At 43.1% G+C, this 12,565-nt stretch overlaps 5 protein-coding genes across 5 annotated transcripts; 3 read left to right on the forward strand and 2 right to left on the reverse strand.

Annotated features, from left to right (window-relative positions):
• Positions 1-348: 348 nt before the first annotated feature.
• On the forward strand, positions 349-2,223 carry EAF02_003582 (uncharacterized protein; the record flags this gene model as incomplete). Its single annotated transcript, XM_038899630.1, has 1 exon — positions 349-2,223. The coding sequence occupies one exon, from the start codon at positions 349-351 to the stop codon at positions 2,221-2,223; it is 1,875 nt and encodes a 624-aa protein (XP_038760557.1).
• Positions 2,224-3,044: 821 nt separating this feature from the next.
• On the reverse strand, positions 3,045-5,062 carry EAF02_003583 (uncharacterized protein; the record flags this gene model as incomplete). Its single annotated transcript, XM_038899631.1, has 4 exons — positions 3,045-4,421; positions 4,645-4,885; positions 4,936-4,971; positions 5,046-5,062. The coding sequence occupies 4 exons, from the start codon at positions 5,060-5,062 to the stop codon at positions 3,045-3,047; spliced, it is 1,671 nt and encodes a 556-aa protein (XP_038760558.1).
• A 783-nt stretch (positions 5,063-5,845) lies between these two features.
• On the forward strand, positions 5,846-6,563 carry EAF02_003584 (uncharacterized protein; the record flags this gene model as incomplete). Its single annotated transcript, XM_038899632.1, has 2 exons — positions 5,846-5,941; positions 6,042-6,563. 2 exons carry the CDS (start codon positions 5,846-5,848, stop codon positions 6,561-6,563), a joined length of 618 nt encoding a protein of 205 aa, XP_038760559.1.
• Positions 6,564-7,910: 1,347 nt separating this feature from the next.
• On the forward strand, positions 7,911-8,895 carry EAF02_003585 (uncharacterized protein). The gene is made up of 3 exons (XM_038899633.1): positions 7,911-8,165; positions 8,251-8,641; positions 8,717-8,895. Exons 1-2 carry the CDS (start codon positions 8,027-8,029, stop codon positions 8,622-8,624), a joined length of 513 nt encoding a protein of 170 aa, XP_038760560.1. The 5' UTR covers positions 7,911-8,026; the 3' UTR covers positions 8,625-8,641; positions 8,717-8,895.
• Positions 8,896-9,444: 549 nt separating this feature from the next.
• EAF02_003586 (uncharacterized protein) lies at positions 9,445-10,930 on the reverse strand (the record flags this gene model as incomplete). The annotated part of the gene is made up of 3 exons (XM_038899634.1): positions 9,445-9,590; positions 9,674-10,508; positions 10,595-10,930. 3 exons carry the CDS (start codon positions 10,928-10,930, stop codon positions 9,445-9,447), a joined length of 1,317 nt encoding a protein of 438 aa, XP_038760561.1.
• Between the last annotated feature and the right edge of the window lie 1,635 nt (positions 10,931-12,565).

Consider the following 12,565-nt stretch of genomic DNA (forward strand, 5'->3'; position numbering starts at 1 on the left):
CAAGCCCACTATGTCACCCGAGAAAGCTCCCGAGCTCCTGTAAAACTATAACTAGGGGTAGCTTGTGGTCCGCATGGATTATTAACGATTATCAACACCCAATCAAGCCGGAGCACGACATTTGCCTCCCTTGCCCCTCATTCTTAGACACAAACCAAAAGTACTTAGGTAGGTATTCAAAGCAGTCCCAAACCATACCCAATCACAGAATACTTTGATAGTTTTCTCAAGTTTGATAGAATATTTATCAGCTTCTGTTTATCAAGAGTATCTATAGTATCATCAAAATAGTTCATGCTCTTGCGTTTCTTCTCAAGACCTCTGGTACCCCGCTTGCGCATAGCTCAGATGGCATCTCATATCTCTCAAAGCAGTCCCTCGAAGGCCTCTTCCTTTGCCGGAAAATCCCTCGCAGACCTTCCTAAATCATGGACATTTACCTCATCACTACCTCCCGATCCTCAGTTTCCCACGCCTGCCGCATCGCACAAAACTGCTCGCGATGAAATTGGACCTCGGCAGGTAAAGGGCGCATTATTTACTTGGGTTCGACCGGAACATTCGGTAAATCCAGAACTTCTCGCGGTAAGTCCCACTGCGATGAGAGATTTGGGAATTAAGGAGGGAGAAGAATCCACGGAAGAATTCAAACAAACAGTTGCCGGCAATAAAATTCCAGGATGGGATGAAGAGAAATTGGAGGGAGGATATCCATGGGCGCAATGTTATGGCGGGTGGCAATTTGGTTCTTGGGCAGGTCAATTGGGCGATGGACGAGCAATCTCTTTATTCGAGACGACAAATCCGAGTAGTAACGTTCGATACGAATTACAATTGAAGGGTGCAGGAATAACGCCATACTCGAGATTTGCAGATGGGAAAGCTGTGTTAAGATCAAGTATAAGGGAGTTTATTGTCTCTGAGGCTCTGAATGGATTGAAGATCCCTACTACCCGAGCTCTTTCCCTGACTCTCTTGCCGCTTTCGAAAGTCAGGAGGGAAATAACAGAACCCGGGGCCATTGTGGCAAGATTCGCCGAATCTTGGTTACGTATTGGAACATTCGATATACTACGAGCGCGTGGGGATAGAGCTTTGATAAGAGAGCTTTGCACATATATCGCAGAAAATGTATTTCAAGGATGGGAATCATTACCAGGAAGAAATTCTGCAGATGATGGCAAAACAGAAACTATTGAAAGAGGAGTATCGAAGGACACAATTGAAGGTCCGGCTGGTTTCGAAGAAAATCGCTTCACTCGTCTATATCGCGAAATTGTATTGCGCAATGCAAAGACAGTTGCAGCGTGGCAAGCATATGCCTTCACAAATGGTGTACTTAATACGGACAATACATCCATCTTTGGTTTATCCATTGACTTTGGACCATTCGCTTTCCTCGATAATTTCGACCCTAGCTATACTCCTAACCACGATGACCATATGCTTCGCTACTCCTACCGCAATCAACCAACCATAATCTGGTGGAATCTAGTCCGTCTAGGTGAATCTTTGGGTGAATTAATAGGTGCAGGTGCCGGTGTCGACTCTGAAGAATTCATTGAGAAAGGAGTCCGCCAAGAAGCCGCCGACGAAATAGTTTCCCGCGCAGAAGCTCTCATAACCCGCATTGGCGAAGAATACAAAGCCACCTTCCTAGCAGAATACAAGCGTCTCATGACCGCCCGTCTCGGACTCAAGGTATTCAAAGAAACGGATTTCGAAACTTTATACAGCGAACTACTTGATACAATGGAAAGCCTAGAATTAGACTTCAACCAATTCTTCCGTAAACTTTCCTCCATCCCCATTGCCTCTCTCGAAACCAGCGCCTCGCGAAAAGAAATCTCCACCACCTTTTTCCATCACGAAGGCGTCACCGGTCTTAACAACACCATGGAATCAGCAACCACTCGTCTCAGCGACTGGCTTCAGAAATGGCAAGGAAGAATATATGAAGATTGGGGACCGGATGGCGATGACGAGAATCGCATGATAGCAATGAAGAAAGTGAATCCGAAATTCATACCCAAGGGTTGGGTTTTGGATGAAATTATCAAGAGGGTAGACAAGGGTGGCGAGAGAGAGGTACTGAATAGAGTCATGAAGATGGTGAGTGATCCATTCAAGGAAAGTTGGGATGGGGATAAAGAGGAAGAAGAGAGATGGTGTGGGGATGTGCCGAGGGGTGATAGAGCTATGCAGTGTAGTTGTTCTTCATGAGTGGTTAGTTGTTCGAGATCAGGCAAGATGATAGGGGTGATAAATATATATCATACATATATCATGGGTAATTTCAGAATAGGATGTCAGAATATATTACATCACATAATACACATAGATGTCTAAACTGCATAGAACTTGAAGGAACACACTTCTCAAATGTATCACAAATGTATCAATGAAAATTCAAGTGCAAGATAATCTTTCTCAAAGCACAAGATGTGCATCACAGTATTATTGGTTTGATAGTCATTTTTCGTATTTCCAAAAGATGTAGACTGCAGTATCTAGTTTTCACCTTTCTGTTGACCATCAAACTCATATCCCCATTTTCTCACTCGTTCAATCATGTTCATCTGATTCTCATGACTTATCCTCCCCTACTGAAGAAGTTTCAAAAATCTTCATCGAAGATGAATGACAATCTTCATTCGAGCAAAATCAGCCCTTTCAGCCAGCCTTTATTTCGTCTCATCATTGACACCCAACTCCCAAAGTATAGTTTGTGATATCAAATGAGACCTTTTTGTCTTTGTGAATAAGAAAATCCCCCACTCCCTTCAATCACCAGTGATCTGCTTCACGCGCCACCGAAGCCGATGAAGATCCAGTAATATCTCAGTCTCGCTCACGAGACCCTTCGTGGTAATACACGCAAGAAACAAAATGCAAAAGAAAACGATTGTAAACACGTTTAAAGGAAATAGCTCCTCCCCCTTGCTGTTTTGATCCGAAATTAAAAAATTCGTCGCGAAGTTTTTGATACACAGCAAAGAAAGTTATCCTGATCCAGCAAATTTCGATTCATGATTGGGTGTGTTTTATTGTGACACAGTCTGGGAATCACCATGACTTCGATATCCCGTACCACGGCCACGTGTAGGCTGTCCATTACCGGCATAACCACCTCTTCCTCTGTATCCACCACGGCCGCGACCACGACCGCGGTATCCTCCACGATAGCCGCCATTATCGACACTTCCCTGGCCGAAGGTTTCAACATTCTTCTTTTGTTCTTCGCCTCGCCATTGATGTCCACCAGCTCTGTTTCCGGCAGCTTCTGTACGGTCCTTTGCCTCACTCGAAATGTTGTCGAAAAATGATGTGGCTTTGTTATATGCCTTGGGTGCGGTTTCCTCAACCTCAGCCTCAGGCGCAGGAGGCTGTTCCCCAAGGGGAGATCCAGCAATAGCCTCCTTGACCAGGTCTTGTTTATTGAATTTTGCATTAGCAGATTCGAAATCAAAGTCGGCCGCGGGGACATCGACTTTAGCTGGACCAGGAGCCCGACCACCACGTCCTCGTCCTCTTGCGGTAAATCCATTAGTGCCTGGTTGTCTGGGAGCACGAACAGGTTCGGTTGTTCGCATTTCGTTGACCTTTCTGGTTAGGTTATCAACTGCACTTCCATTGCTTTGTTGACCTCCAACTGGAGGGAGTTTAGCCATTGCAGCAGCAACAGCGGCAGTCGCAGCTTGTGTGGCATCTCTCAAACTTGCGGAAGTGTCATTCTGTTTTGGAACTGCAGAGGTAGTGGTGTTTTGTAATGGAGCTTTGGTCACTGCAGGACTAGCTAATGGAATTGCTGGTTGAACGCGACCGGCGCTTCTAGGACCACTTGGGGTAGCTCGAGCTGCGGGAGGAGCTGTAGGCTGAGATTGTTTCGTAGCGCTTGCATCTACTTCAGTTGGTGAATTCTTGGAAGGAGGTGGTGTCGCTTGCTTGGGAGCTGGTCCAGCATTATTTCCAGTACCAGGAGCTTGAACATCTGCTAGTTTGTCTGTTGGGTTTGCGGAAGTAGGAGTTTGTTGTTTGTTCGCACCAGGTCCAATTGGCGATGGCTTTTGTTGCTGATTTTGCTGTTGGAAGTGTTGACCTGGTGGTGGGAAACCATAGCCTGGTGGAGGGGGAAATTGGCCAGGGTGTTGAGGAAATCCATGTCCAGGTGGGGGATACCAGCCTGGCGGGCCACCAAATGGCGACATTCCTGGAAACCCTGGACCAGGAGGAGCTCCTCTACCCCACCCTGCAGGCGGAGGAGGGTAAAATCCAGGAGGTGGATATTGTCCAAAAGCCATGCCTGGAGGTGGTCCTTGTTGCTGGGGAGCATTTTGTCCTTGCGGTGGAGGTCCCCGCGGATTTTGATTTTGAGGAGTAGGGGGTCCTGGCACAGATGTAGGAGCTGGACGAGTTCCGCTCTATGATAAGTAATCTTGTTAGCCAAAACTCTATGAGGATCAAACAATGAATATATGATTTGAGGGTCTGAATCAGAAGGAAGGCAACGGAAAATCTCCACACGGTTTTGCGCTCTCGGAGACAATATGATTTAACATCCGAAATATCTCATCATTAAAAGGAAGTCGATAGGTACAACCAAGAATAATTTGGTACGCTGGCTCAAAAGGATAGCTCACTTACTCCAAGAATCGCAGGATCATTGGGCACCTGTGGGGGGATGCTTTCTCTGGGCGCAGGCGCTTCCTCAATACGCAGATCCTTTACATCACCCCCACGGAAGACAATGTACTCGTAAATGTTATCCGAAGCTGCAATCTCCTCTTCGGGGTTGTCCTTTCGTCCTTCTGTTCCATGGGACTTGACGTTTTCCAAGGCCACCGTTGCGTTTTCCGAGTTAATCTCATGAAGCGTACCGACGTATCTTAACTCGCGTTAATACTTGGCCAAATGTGACTTAACCATCGTAAATACCTAATATCGCTCTTTGATACCAAGGATATCCTTGATCTATGAACGCGCCTTTGTCAGTATGTGATGTAGAGTGTTGAAGAAGGTCCTCCAGTTTCAGCCTTGGAACTCACCCTATGAATTCAGACATGATGCCTTGTTAAACTGCGATCAGCTCACAGCCCACAGCTAGCTGCAGAGTAAAGAAAAAACGAGTAAAATCAAAAGAAAGAATGAGTATGTTGGATATCGGGCAATTGAAATGTAAGATGTTGAAGTGTGTTGGAGAGAGAGTTGTTTAATGTTGGGTGTTACTTTTGTGGAGGGCATGAGTGTTACTCTGGCGAAAAGCTTAAAGCTAAGGTGCGGTGCGGCAAGGAAGCGCTCGCTTGAACTCTGTTCCTGTTTCGGTATAGGACCCGTCCCAAAGCTCCAGCTGTCGACGGGATTATGTAATATGATTGGTTGGATCTATCGATTACGGCATGGCATATGACAGCTTGATAATTCACTACGGTTAGTCAAATGAACCTATAAAGCACCTCAACCCACCATGTGGGATTATCTCAGCCTTATTACAACCACCTACGTGACCTCACCTCATCATCCCCATCATCGACTACTTGTATTATTACGATTCTTCTCTACACAGTGAATCGGAGAGCAGTGAATTGGAGAGCGAACTCTTGCCGAGAGCTATTCTTTATCAAAACCTCTTATTATATTAATCTTTCCAATACAATCCAACCTCATCAAACACATCAACGATTTACCTCAATAATATCACAACACCACAACACCCCACCATCTGATAAGCCGGCCTCGCCAACGTCGCCATTTACCACCATAATTTCTGTGTTACACCGATATTTACTTATGACCAGCAGCTTTGTGTCTTTTCTTTCTTAATCACCATCTCATCTCGTTCTCCAGAATGGCGACAGATACTTCAGATCAATCAGGAAGTAGTGATATCAGCATTTACAAGGATCTCGTTTCATATCCATGGGATACCGATAAAGAGTTCCAGGTAAGCTTCTTGCTATCTTCTTTCAAACCCTCCTTCATTGGCCCTCGATACGTTATTCAGAGTTGCAGATTTTGGTAAACCATCGATTAACATAAAATAGGGCGGTCTATCAGCTATATTAGGCAATGCATCTTCACCTGATCAAATTCGAGAATTGACGCTTCGGGCTCAGTGTTTCTATCTCTCTCGTAAGAAGAAGATTGACATCAATTTTGATGGATATAAGGCATATCTGGCAACTCACCCATCCACATCTTCTTCTACTGATGCCCCTGCGCCTGATAGCGCCAGTTCAGCAAATGATACTTCATCTTCCAACACTCCAAATCTCGATCATGAAAATGACCTTCTACCTGCTATCACTACAGCTGATGAAAAGGCCCCGCCACCATATCCTCCATCTTTTGCTGAAATCGTCGCTTTAATCACAGCTGGTGCCACCATTCCGGGAATCCGTGATATTCCCGATACAGTTCTGACGGATCAGGGTACTAAGCCGGTTGCACGAAAGCGTCGTAAGCCATGGGAGAAAGACGTTGACGAGGAAGCAATTCAGGGTGGAGGAACTTTTGGCGACCACCGAGATACCATCATACAGCAAGAATACCCAACTGATGTATAAAGGTATCCATTTGCATTGTGGTCACGTTTTCTCACAAATACTTTACATTTTCCGAAATTATGGGAACGGCTATATCCAAGGACCAATTACTTTGTGGAAGCAGCCAGGCATTGAGCTTCTTTTTACGCTACCCTTCTTCTGGTTCATATGACAAAAGACCGTGGACATCAGATGGTTTTATCAAGCTAGAAGCTCGCAAGCTGATACATTTTCATGTTGTTCAAATGAAAGCTGTTGTACTTGTGATTTGTTCTATGGATTTCTACAATGCACGCGGGTTTTTTCTAAAATCGCTGCTTATGTCACTTTCCGAGCTTGAAAGAGTTGTCAGATCTCCCCAAGTCAACCTCTTTCTGCGTTCTAGTGAACCTTGTGTTGCCAGTCGGATCTATCGAGTGCGGTATTTTTAGTAGCGCCAAAACTTCGCGCGACCATGGTATTGGGCGGGACTTTATAAGAATCTGAATATTCATAAGAAGCCCAGGATTAGAACACAGCATTGAGTCGAGATTCATTTCATAACTTTCTGGGGCTGGACATACGATTGTAGACCAATCTTTGTCCTTCAATTTATAATCGAATCACTTTAAGGAACCACCTAAAAGTAATCTTTCAATTACAATAAACTGTCTTATCTCCCCTGATTTTATCCTTTGAATCAATATTTGAGAGCTATTTAGTGAAACGCATGGTTAGAAGGCTCCTGAACTTGGCAGATTAATAAACATTTGAACCAGCCATCTTTTCGGGGCGCCAGCCATTAGATGATGACATCTAATACCTTCGAAGACGAGTTTTTTATTTCTAATCGAAATATCTTACAAGCTCAAAATTTCGCATACATCAGTGGGTTTGGGGAGACTTCACCTCCCAGTGTAGATCCTTCGCAATGTACATCCCCATATCATTAATTATCTTCATACAATCATCATTCTGCAATTGTAATTGCAATTTGAGGGGATGATAAAAAGTTCCACATGCTAGATCTACAGACAGTTGCCAAGCACTATCGTTTACCCCCCGCCAAGGGCCTCGGACATCAATTAGCGAGCACAAGTATGCATCTGACGTTCTGAATCGTTCTATTGTTATGCTATAGTCATCTGCTATTAGGCAAACCTTATTTTCGAACCATTTTGTCTTATAGTAAGGTGGTCTCACCTCGGTCATTATCTTCCAAGATTGTGTTTCAGGTGACTAATAATTAGATTCCTGATTTTTGCTTGTCTAATATTCACTCTCACAGTCTACAAAAAATTGCTCTTATTACCCATCACCCTCAATAGAATTAAGATAGCTTTCTGAGTTCTGTGTGTCCACTTGAATAATATGCTCTCAATAAAATCTTGACTTTCCAGCCTACACAATCGAATTTGACGACAATTAAGAGCACCCACAACGACTCCAAATTCATTTAGCATTCTTACATCTACTAGTCTTGCCATTCCTTTCATCTCTGCATTATGAAGGTTCTTTTGTTTGTCTCTGCACTTGTTGCACTCATCATACCTGCGCTAGCTGGAACTGTTCCTCTCGAATCCAAACAGTCCATCGTAGGATTGTGGGGAAAATCAACCGATATTTCCGTTCTATATTGCTACAGTGAGTAATGAATACCTAAGCTCTGGAAAGTTCTTGTCATTTCAAGAAATACCCGTGTCTGAACTCCAGTTAAGCAATATTGTAGTGGATGCTACTTGCATGCAAATGCGAGAGCATTGGCAATCCTGTCAAGTAGATCTTTTCAAAGACGTCAATGCACCCATCGGCAATCCCATCGCTCGCAACGAACTGGTAGCAAGCTGTCTTTGCAACGCCGGTATGCCTGACTTGACATCCGAGTGTCTGGCCTGTATCAGTCTTGCTAGCCAAAATTTCGTGGTCCAAGAAACTTTGCACACGCTTGCTCAAGATGTGTGTGATAAGAAGATTACTCTTGGTCAATATGAAAATCATGCCTCGCAATTTGGTAGCGCGGTGAAGTTTCCTCTTATCTTGCCATCGCTTTGGCTTAATGGTACGAAGGTTACATCTCCGGATCAAATTGTTGTGGAGAAGTGAAATCTTCAGTCGTGTTCGTGAGTGTTTTACAGTCCATCGGGCGTTCACGTTTTGCTATATTCTCCGCTTCTACTACTAATTAATGAGTTCAGAATTCGATAGCTTCCTGGTGGAGATCGATTTCAGCATGCGGAAAAAATGGGCGCACTCATGAAGTGCAGGTCTACTATGACGAAATCATTTTATTGGTCCTTTCTTGAATTTGCGATAGTGGTCAAGAGATTCGGCGGCGTTGCTTTCCAGGGAAAGCCCACTCTTCAGATTTAAGGATATGAATTGACTATTTTTTGAACATTCGTTTTGGTTCCATTATGATGAGGCTTCACGTTTATGCTTGTGGTTGCTGCATTTAAATCCCTTTCTTGCGACCATGACTACAATGTATGTTGCTGTAGGCGAGACCCCGCCAAAAATTTAACATACACAGCGCAGATACTTGCTACTCCAAGACTACATTCGTTCCTCATACTCATAAATCTTATTCGGATTGCATCAGAAACCCCTCACCATCATATTTTCTGCTACCATGGGATAATATGCAACACTTTAGGGTTCCTAAAGATCTCGTATCATTGATCCATGCAAATCACTATCACAGGAAAGATGCTTTTCAATGAAAACCCTTTCATTTGTTAGAATGTGTCGTAGACACAAATAACTATCGTAGCCTTTTCCAATGTGACGATAACTCAGATCAATTAAATACAGAAGCTTTTATAGCCGCAGCCATAGGCCAATTTACTCATCTGCTAGACGATCCATATTATGAAACAACCCTGTGTTTTTGTACAAATATCTCCTAGCACCAAGACCAATTTTCCTATTCCTCGTTCCAATCCTCTATTCTGATTGTAGGCACTATATCTTTTTCACCTTTAGATGTACTTAGACTTGCAGTGACCACTTGAATGAACGGTATCTCCCATCTTTCTACCTCGCTTGGATCTGCCCAGGGAGTAACAGAAACTAGTTTGACACCCATTAGTTAGCTGGATATTCATAAGTCCTAATTGACCTTCGTCATGTTTTGATTTAGTGAAAGTACTCACAACCTCGATTCCCAGCTTCAATAGCCCGTGATTTAATAAAGTCGAGTATCAGCCACGCATCTGATGCCAATCGTCTTGCTGACCAGTACTCAGTATGTGGTTCTACTTCTGACGATGCCACTGGCTTGCCTAATGCCTTCCTCCAATATTGAGAGAGAGATTTCCGGGAAATAACAGAAGCATCATGGGGACCACTTGAAACCATTCGAATTCTCTCTGGAGCATAAAATTGTATCTCGCCATTGTAAATTGGTCTCTCCGGTACTACATCTTCGACTTCTAGTAACAACATGATACCCTGGAGATTTGCAAACGTCGAGATTATGCAACGGAGGAAATTCAGCATGTCTTCCAGCTCAAAAAGAGATTTTCGTCGTGTTTTGTATGAAATCGCGAGATATTTCAGGTTATGAAAAGCTGAGCGAGCAAGTGCTGATCTTCGTAGTTCGTCGAGCCAAAAATCTCCTTGGATCCATATGATATCTTGAGGGTTGTAAATTATGTTTCTGTGCGTACGCGTTGAATAAATGGGAAACGAACTCGGCGGTCCATCGGCGAATGAATCACGTAGGGCGGTATTGTGTTTCTCATTGGCAATTATCTTTAATGCATCCTCAATGCTTAAAGTGGTATGCGATCTGGTAATTCCTGGCTTGGTGAACCTATCAAGAAACATATCCCGGTATTCATGATTGAGGCATAGGATTGGTGGCAAGGAACCGCACGTAAGACGAAAGCTCTTTCCAAACATATAGTGATGTTGTAGAAGATCAGATGAAACGAAATTCAATGTTGTAATGCGTGGTTCTTCGAGGTACAATTCCAAAATGTCAAGCTGTTGAGATGCACAAGTGTCAGTTGTCTTTCATTGAGAAGGGGGTCTTGTGAAGTACAAATAGATATTAGCAATGAGACACTTACTCTTAGTTCAATTGGCAAGTCTTGAAATCTATTGAACGTCCTTTCTTCTTCCTCTTCGTCCCACGACCCACCATTATGAAGAACTTCTCCATTACTTTGTGATTCGCCAGCGTTCGTGGTATTTGTGCCCAACTCATGATTCAATGAAGACTTAGAAACCTTGAAAAATAATCGTTTCGAAATTTTCTTTACTTTTTGAAAAAACAGATAATTTTTATGAGGTCCTTCCATTCCAGTCGAAGCTTGTTGATACCTGTGGACAACAGCATGATTTGTGACAGCTGTTGAAATTCTTTCGAGTCGCTTTCTTTCAAAATCAGTAATAAAACGAAGCATCCTGGAAATGTAAGAAAGGTTATATTATCCATGGGATTTTGAAAATGCAATTTTTCTTATGTATGTAGCAAGTTCTGTGACTTTAACTCCGTAGATGGAATAGCCAAGGAAGTATACCCAAAAGAGTTAGTGCGTGCAGACAAATTTAGCAATTATATTCACTCTATATGATACGATACTAGCTCTGCCTGGATCCGATGAGAATTAGAAAATAGATATGTTGCTATTGATTGTATTGATAACAAAGTGGAATGAGAGTCAAAGAACCCCCCGCATCTGATTCAACCCGCTTCTTTACTCCGCATTGCTTAAGATAATAGCAGCGGGCTTTCACACTCTGATGAAATGGATATGAATCTTCAAATCAACAACAAAATTACTTGAAGCGAATTATCATGGACTTTCAATCAAGACCATATCCAAGTGAAAATCTTGAATCACTTCACTGCCAAGCTACATAGAAAATGATGTAAATTTTTGGCGAGCATGATCGTGAAGCTAGCGGTCTTTGATAAGAATCCCGGTATCAACGCAAGTGAACTTATCACAAGTGTGCTGAATGCTACTCCAAAATAACACATAACACAAATTCCTCTCTCAATAGAGCTCATAGAGAACTGCTAGAGTGCGCATGGGGTTCAAAAGTCTTTCTACCTCAACAATCACGACAACTCAGCGCCCCTTCGATAGAGCAGAAAAATGAACCATTTATCCAATACTGCACTCATTTAATCCCATGCCATGTTATGATTCAAGGATCAACCAAAAGCATCCGACAAGCATTTCAAAGTCATTTTCTACAATGGAATATCTAGAACATTGAGTATTGGGAGCTCTTCCGAGGTTCAATACATTGCTAACCAAGCTAAGTAACGGGTGTCCATATCTGTCCATAAATCTAATGTCACTATCCAGTTCTTCGTTCCGACCTGCCATGGACTTTTTATCAATAAGCATCACTGACTGCCTAAAACTAAAAAATTCAAATAAAGGGTAAGTTTCCATGAATCAACTACTTATGATAAAACTCCCCCAGATTCCTAGTAGTAAATACACGCTGTAGCCACGGATCGTAGCAAGAGTAGGCAGAAACAGATTTTAGAACAGCCATGCTCGAACGCTGGATAGCCAACTCGACCTTTGTGGGCCAGGGAAATGAGTATGTCGCTTTCGATTGCTCTGTTGAAAGACATGACTACTCCGATTTCTGACCACTCTTCTTAGGCTTGCTGTACCGCTCATCGCTTTTATGGTACCTTTGATATCTGTTGGAGCATGATGTCCATCGAAAGTCAAAGGGTCCTGATTGAAGAGATGTCAGAGCTATTATTCCTAGAAATATTTAGTATTGATCATCAATCACTGGATCACAGTTCACACCTTATATGCTCTGGCACTCTTCGACTAGATAAAAATAGAAGTACTTAGACGGCAACTTACTTTCTTACATGTCTCTTCAAAGCTGATTTCAAACGTTACCAGAGTGCGACTAGGTATTATTCTCAATTATTCCGTCAGCCGACAACGAAGTCTTTTCCTCCGTTCTAGCCCGTTTTTGATTCCCTTCTTTACCTGTATCAGGAACTGCTCGTTTACGAAGAGACCATTTTTTGCCTTTCTGTTTGAATTCCGGTT

Source organism: Botrytis sinoallii (genome assembly GCF_014898435.1).
Source record: "Botrytis sinoallii strain Bc 23 chromosome Unknown BSIN_005, whole genome shotgun sequence".
Taxonomy (NCBI): Eukaryota; Fungi; Ascomycota; class Leotiomycetes; order Helotiales; family Sclerotiniaceae; genus Botrytis; species Botrytis sinoallii.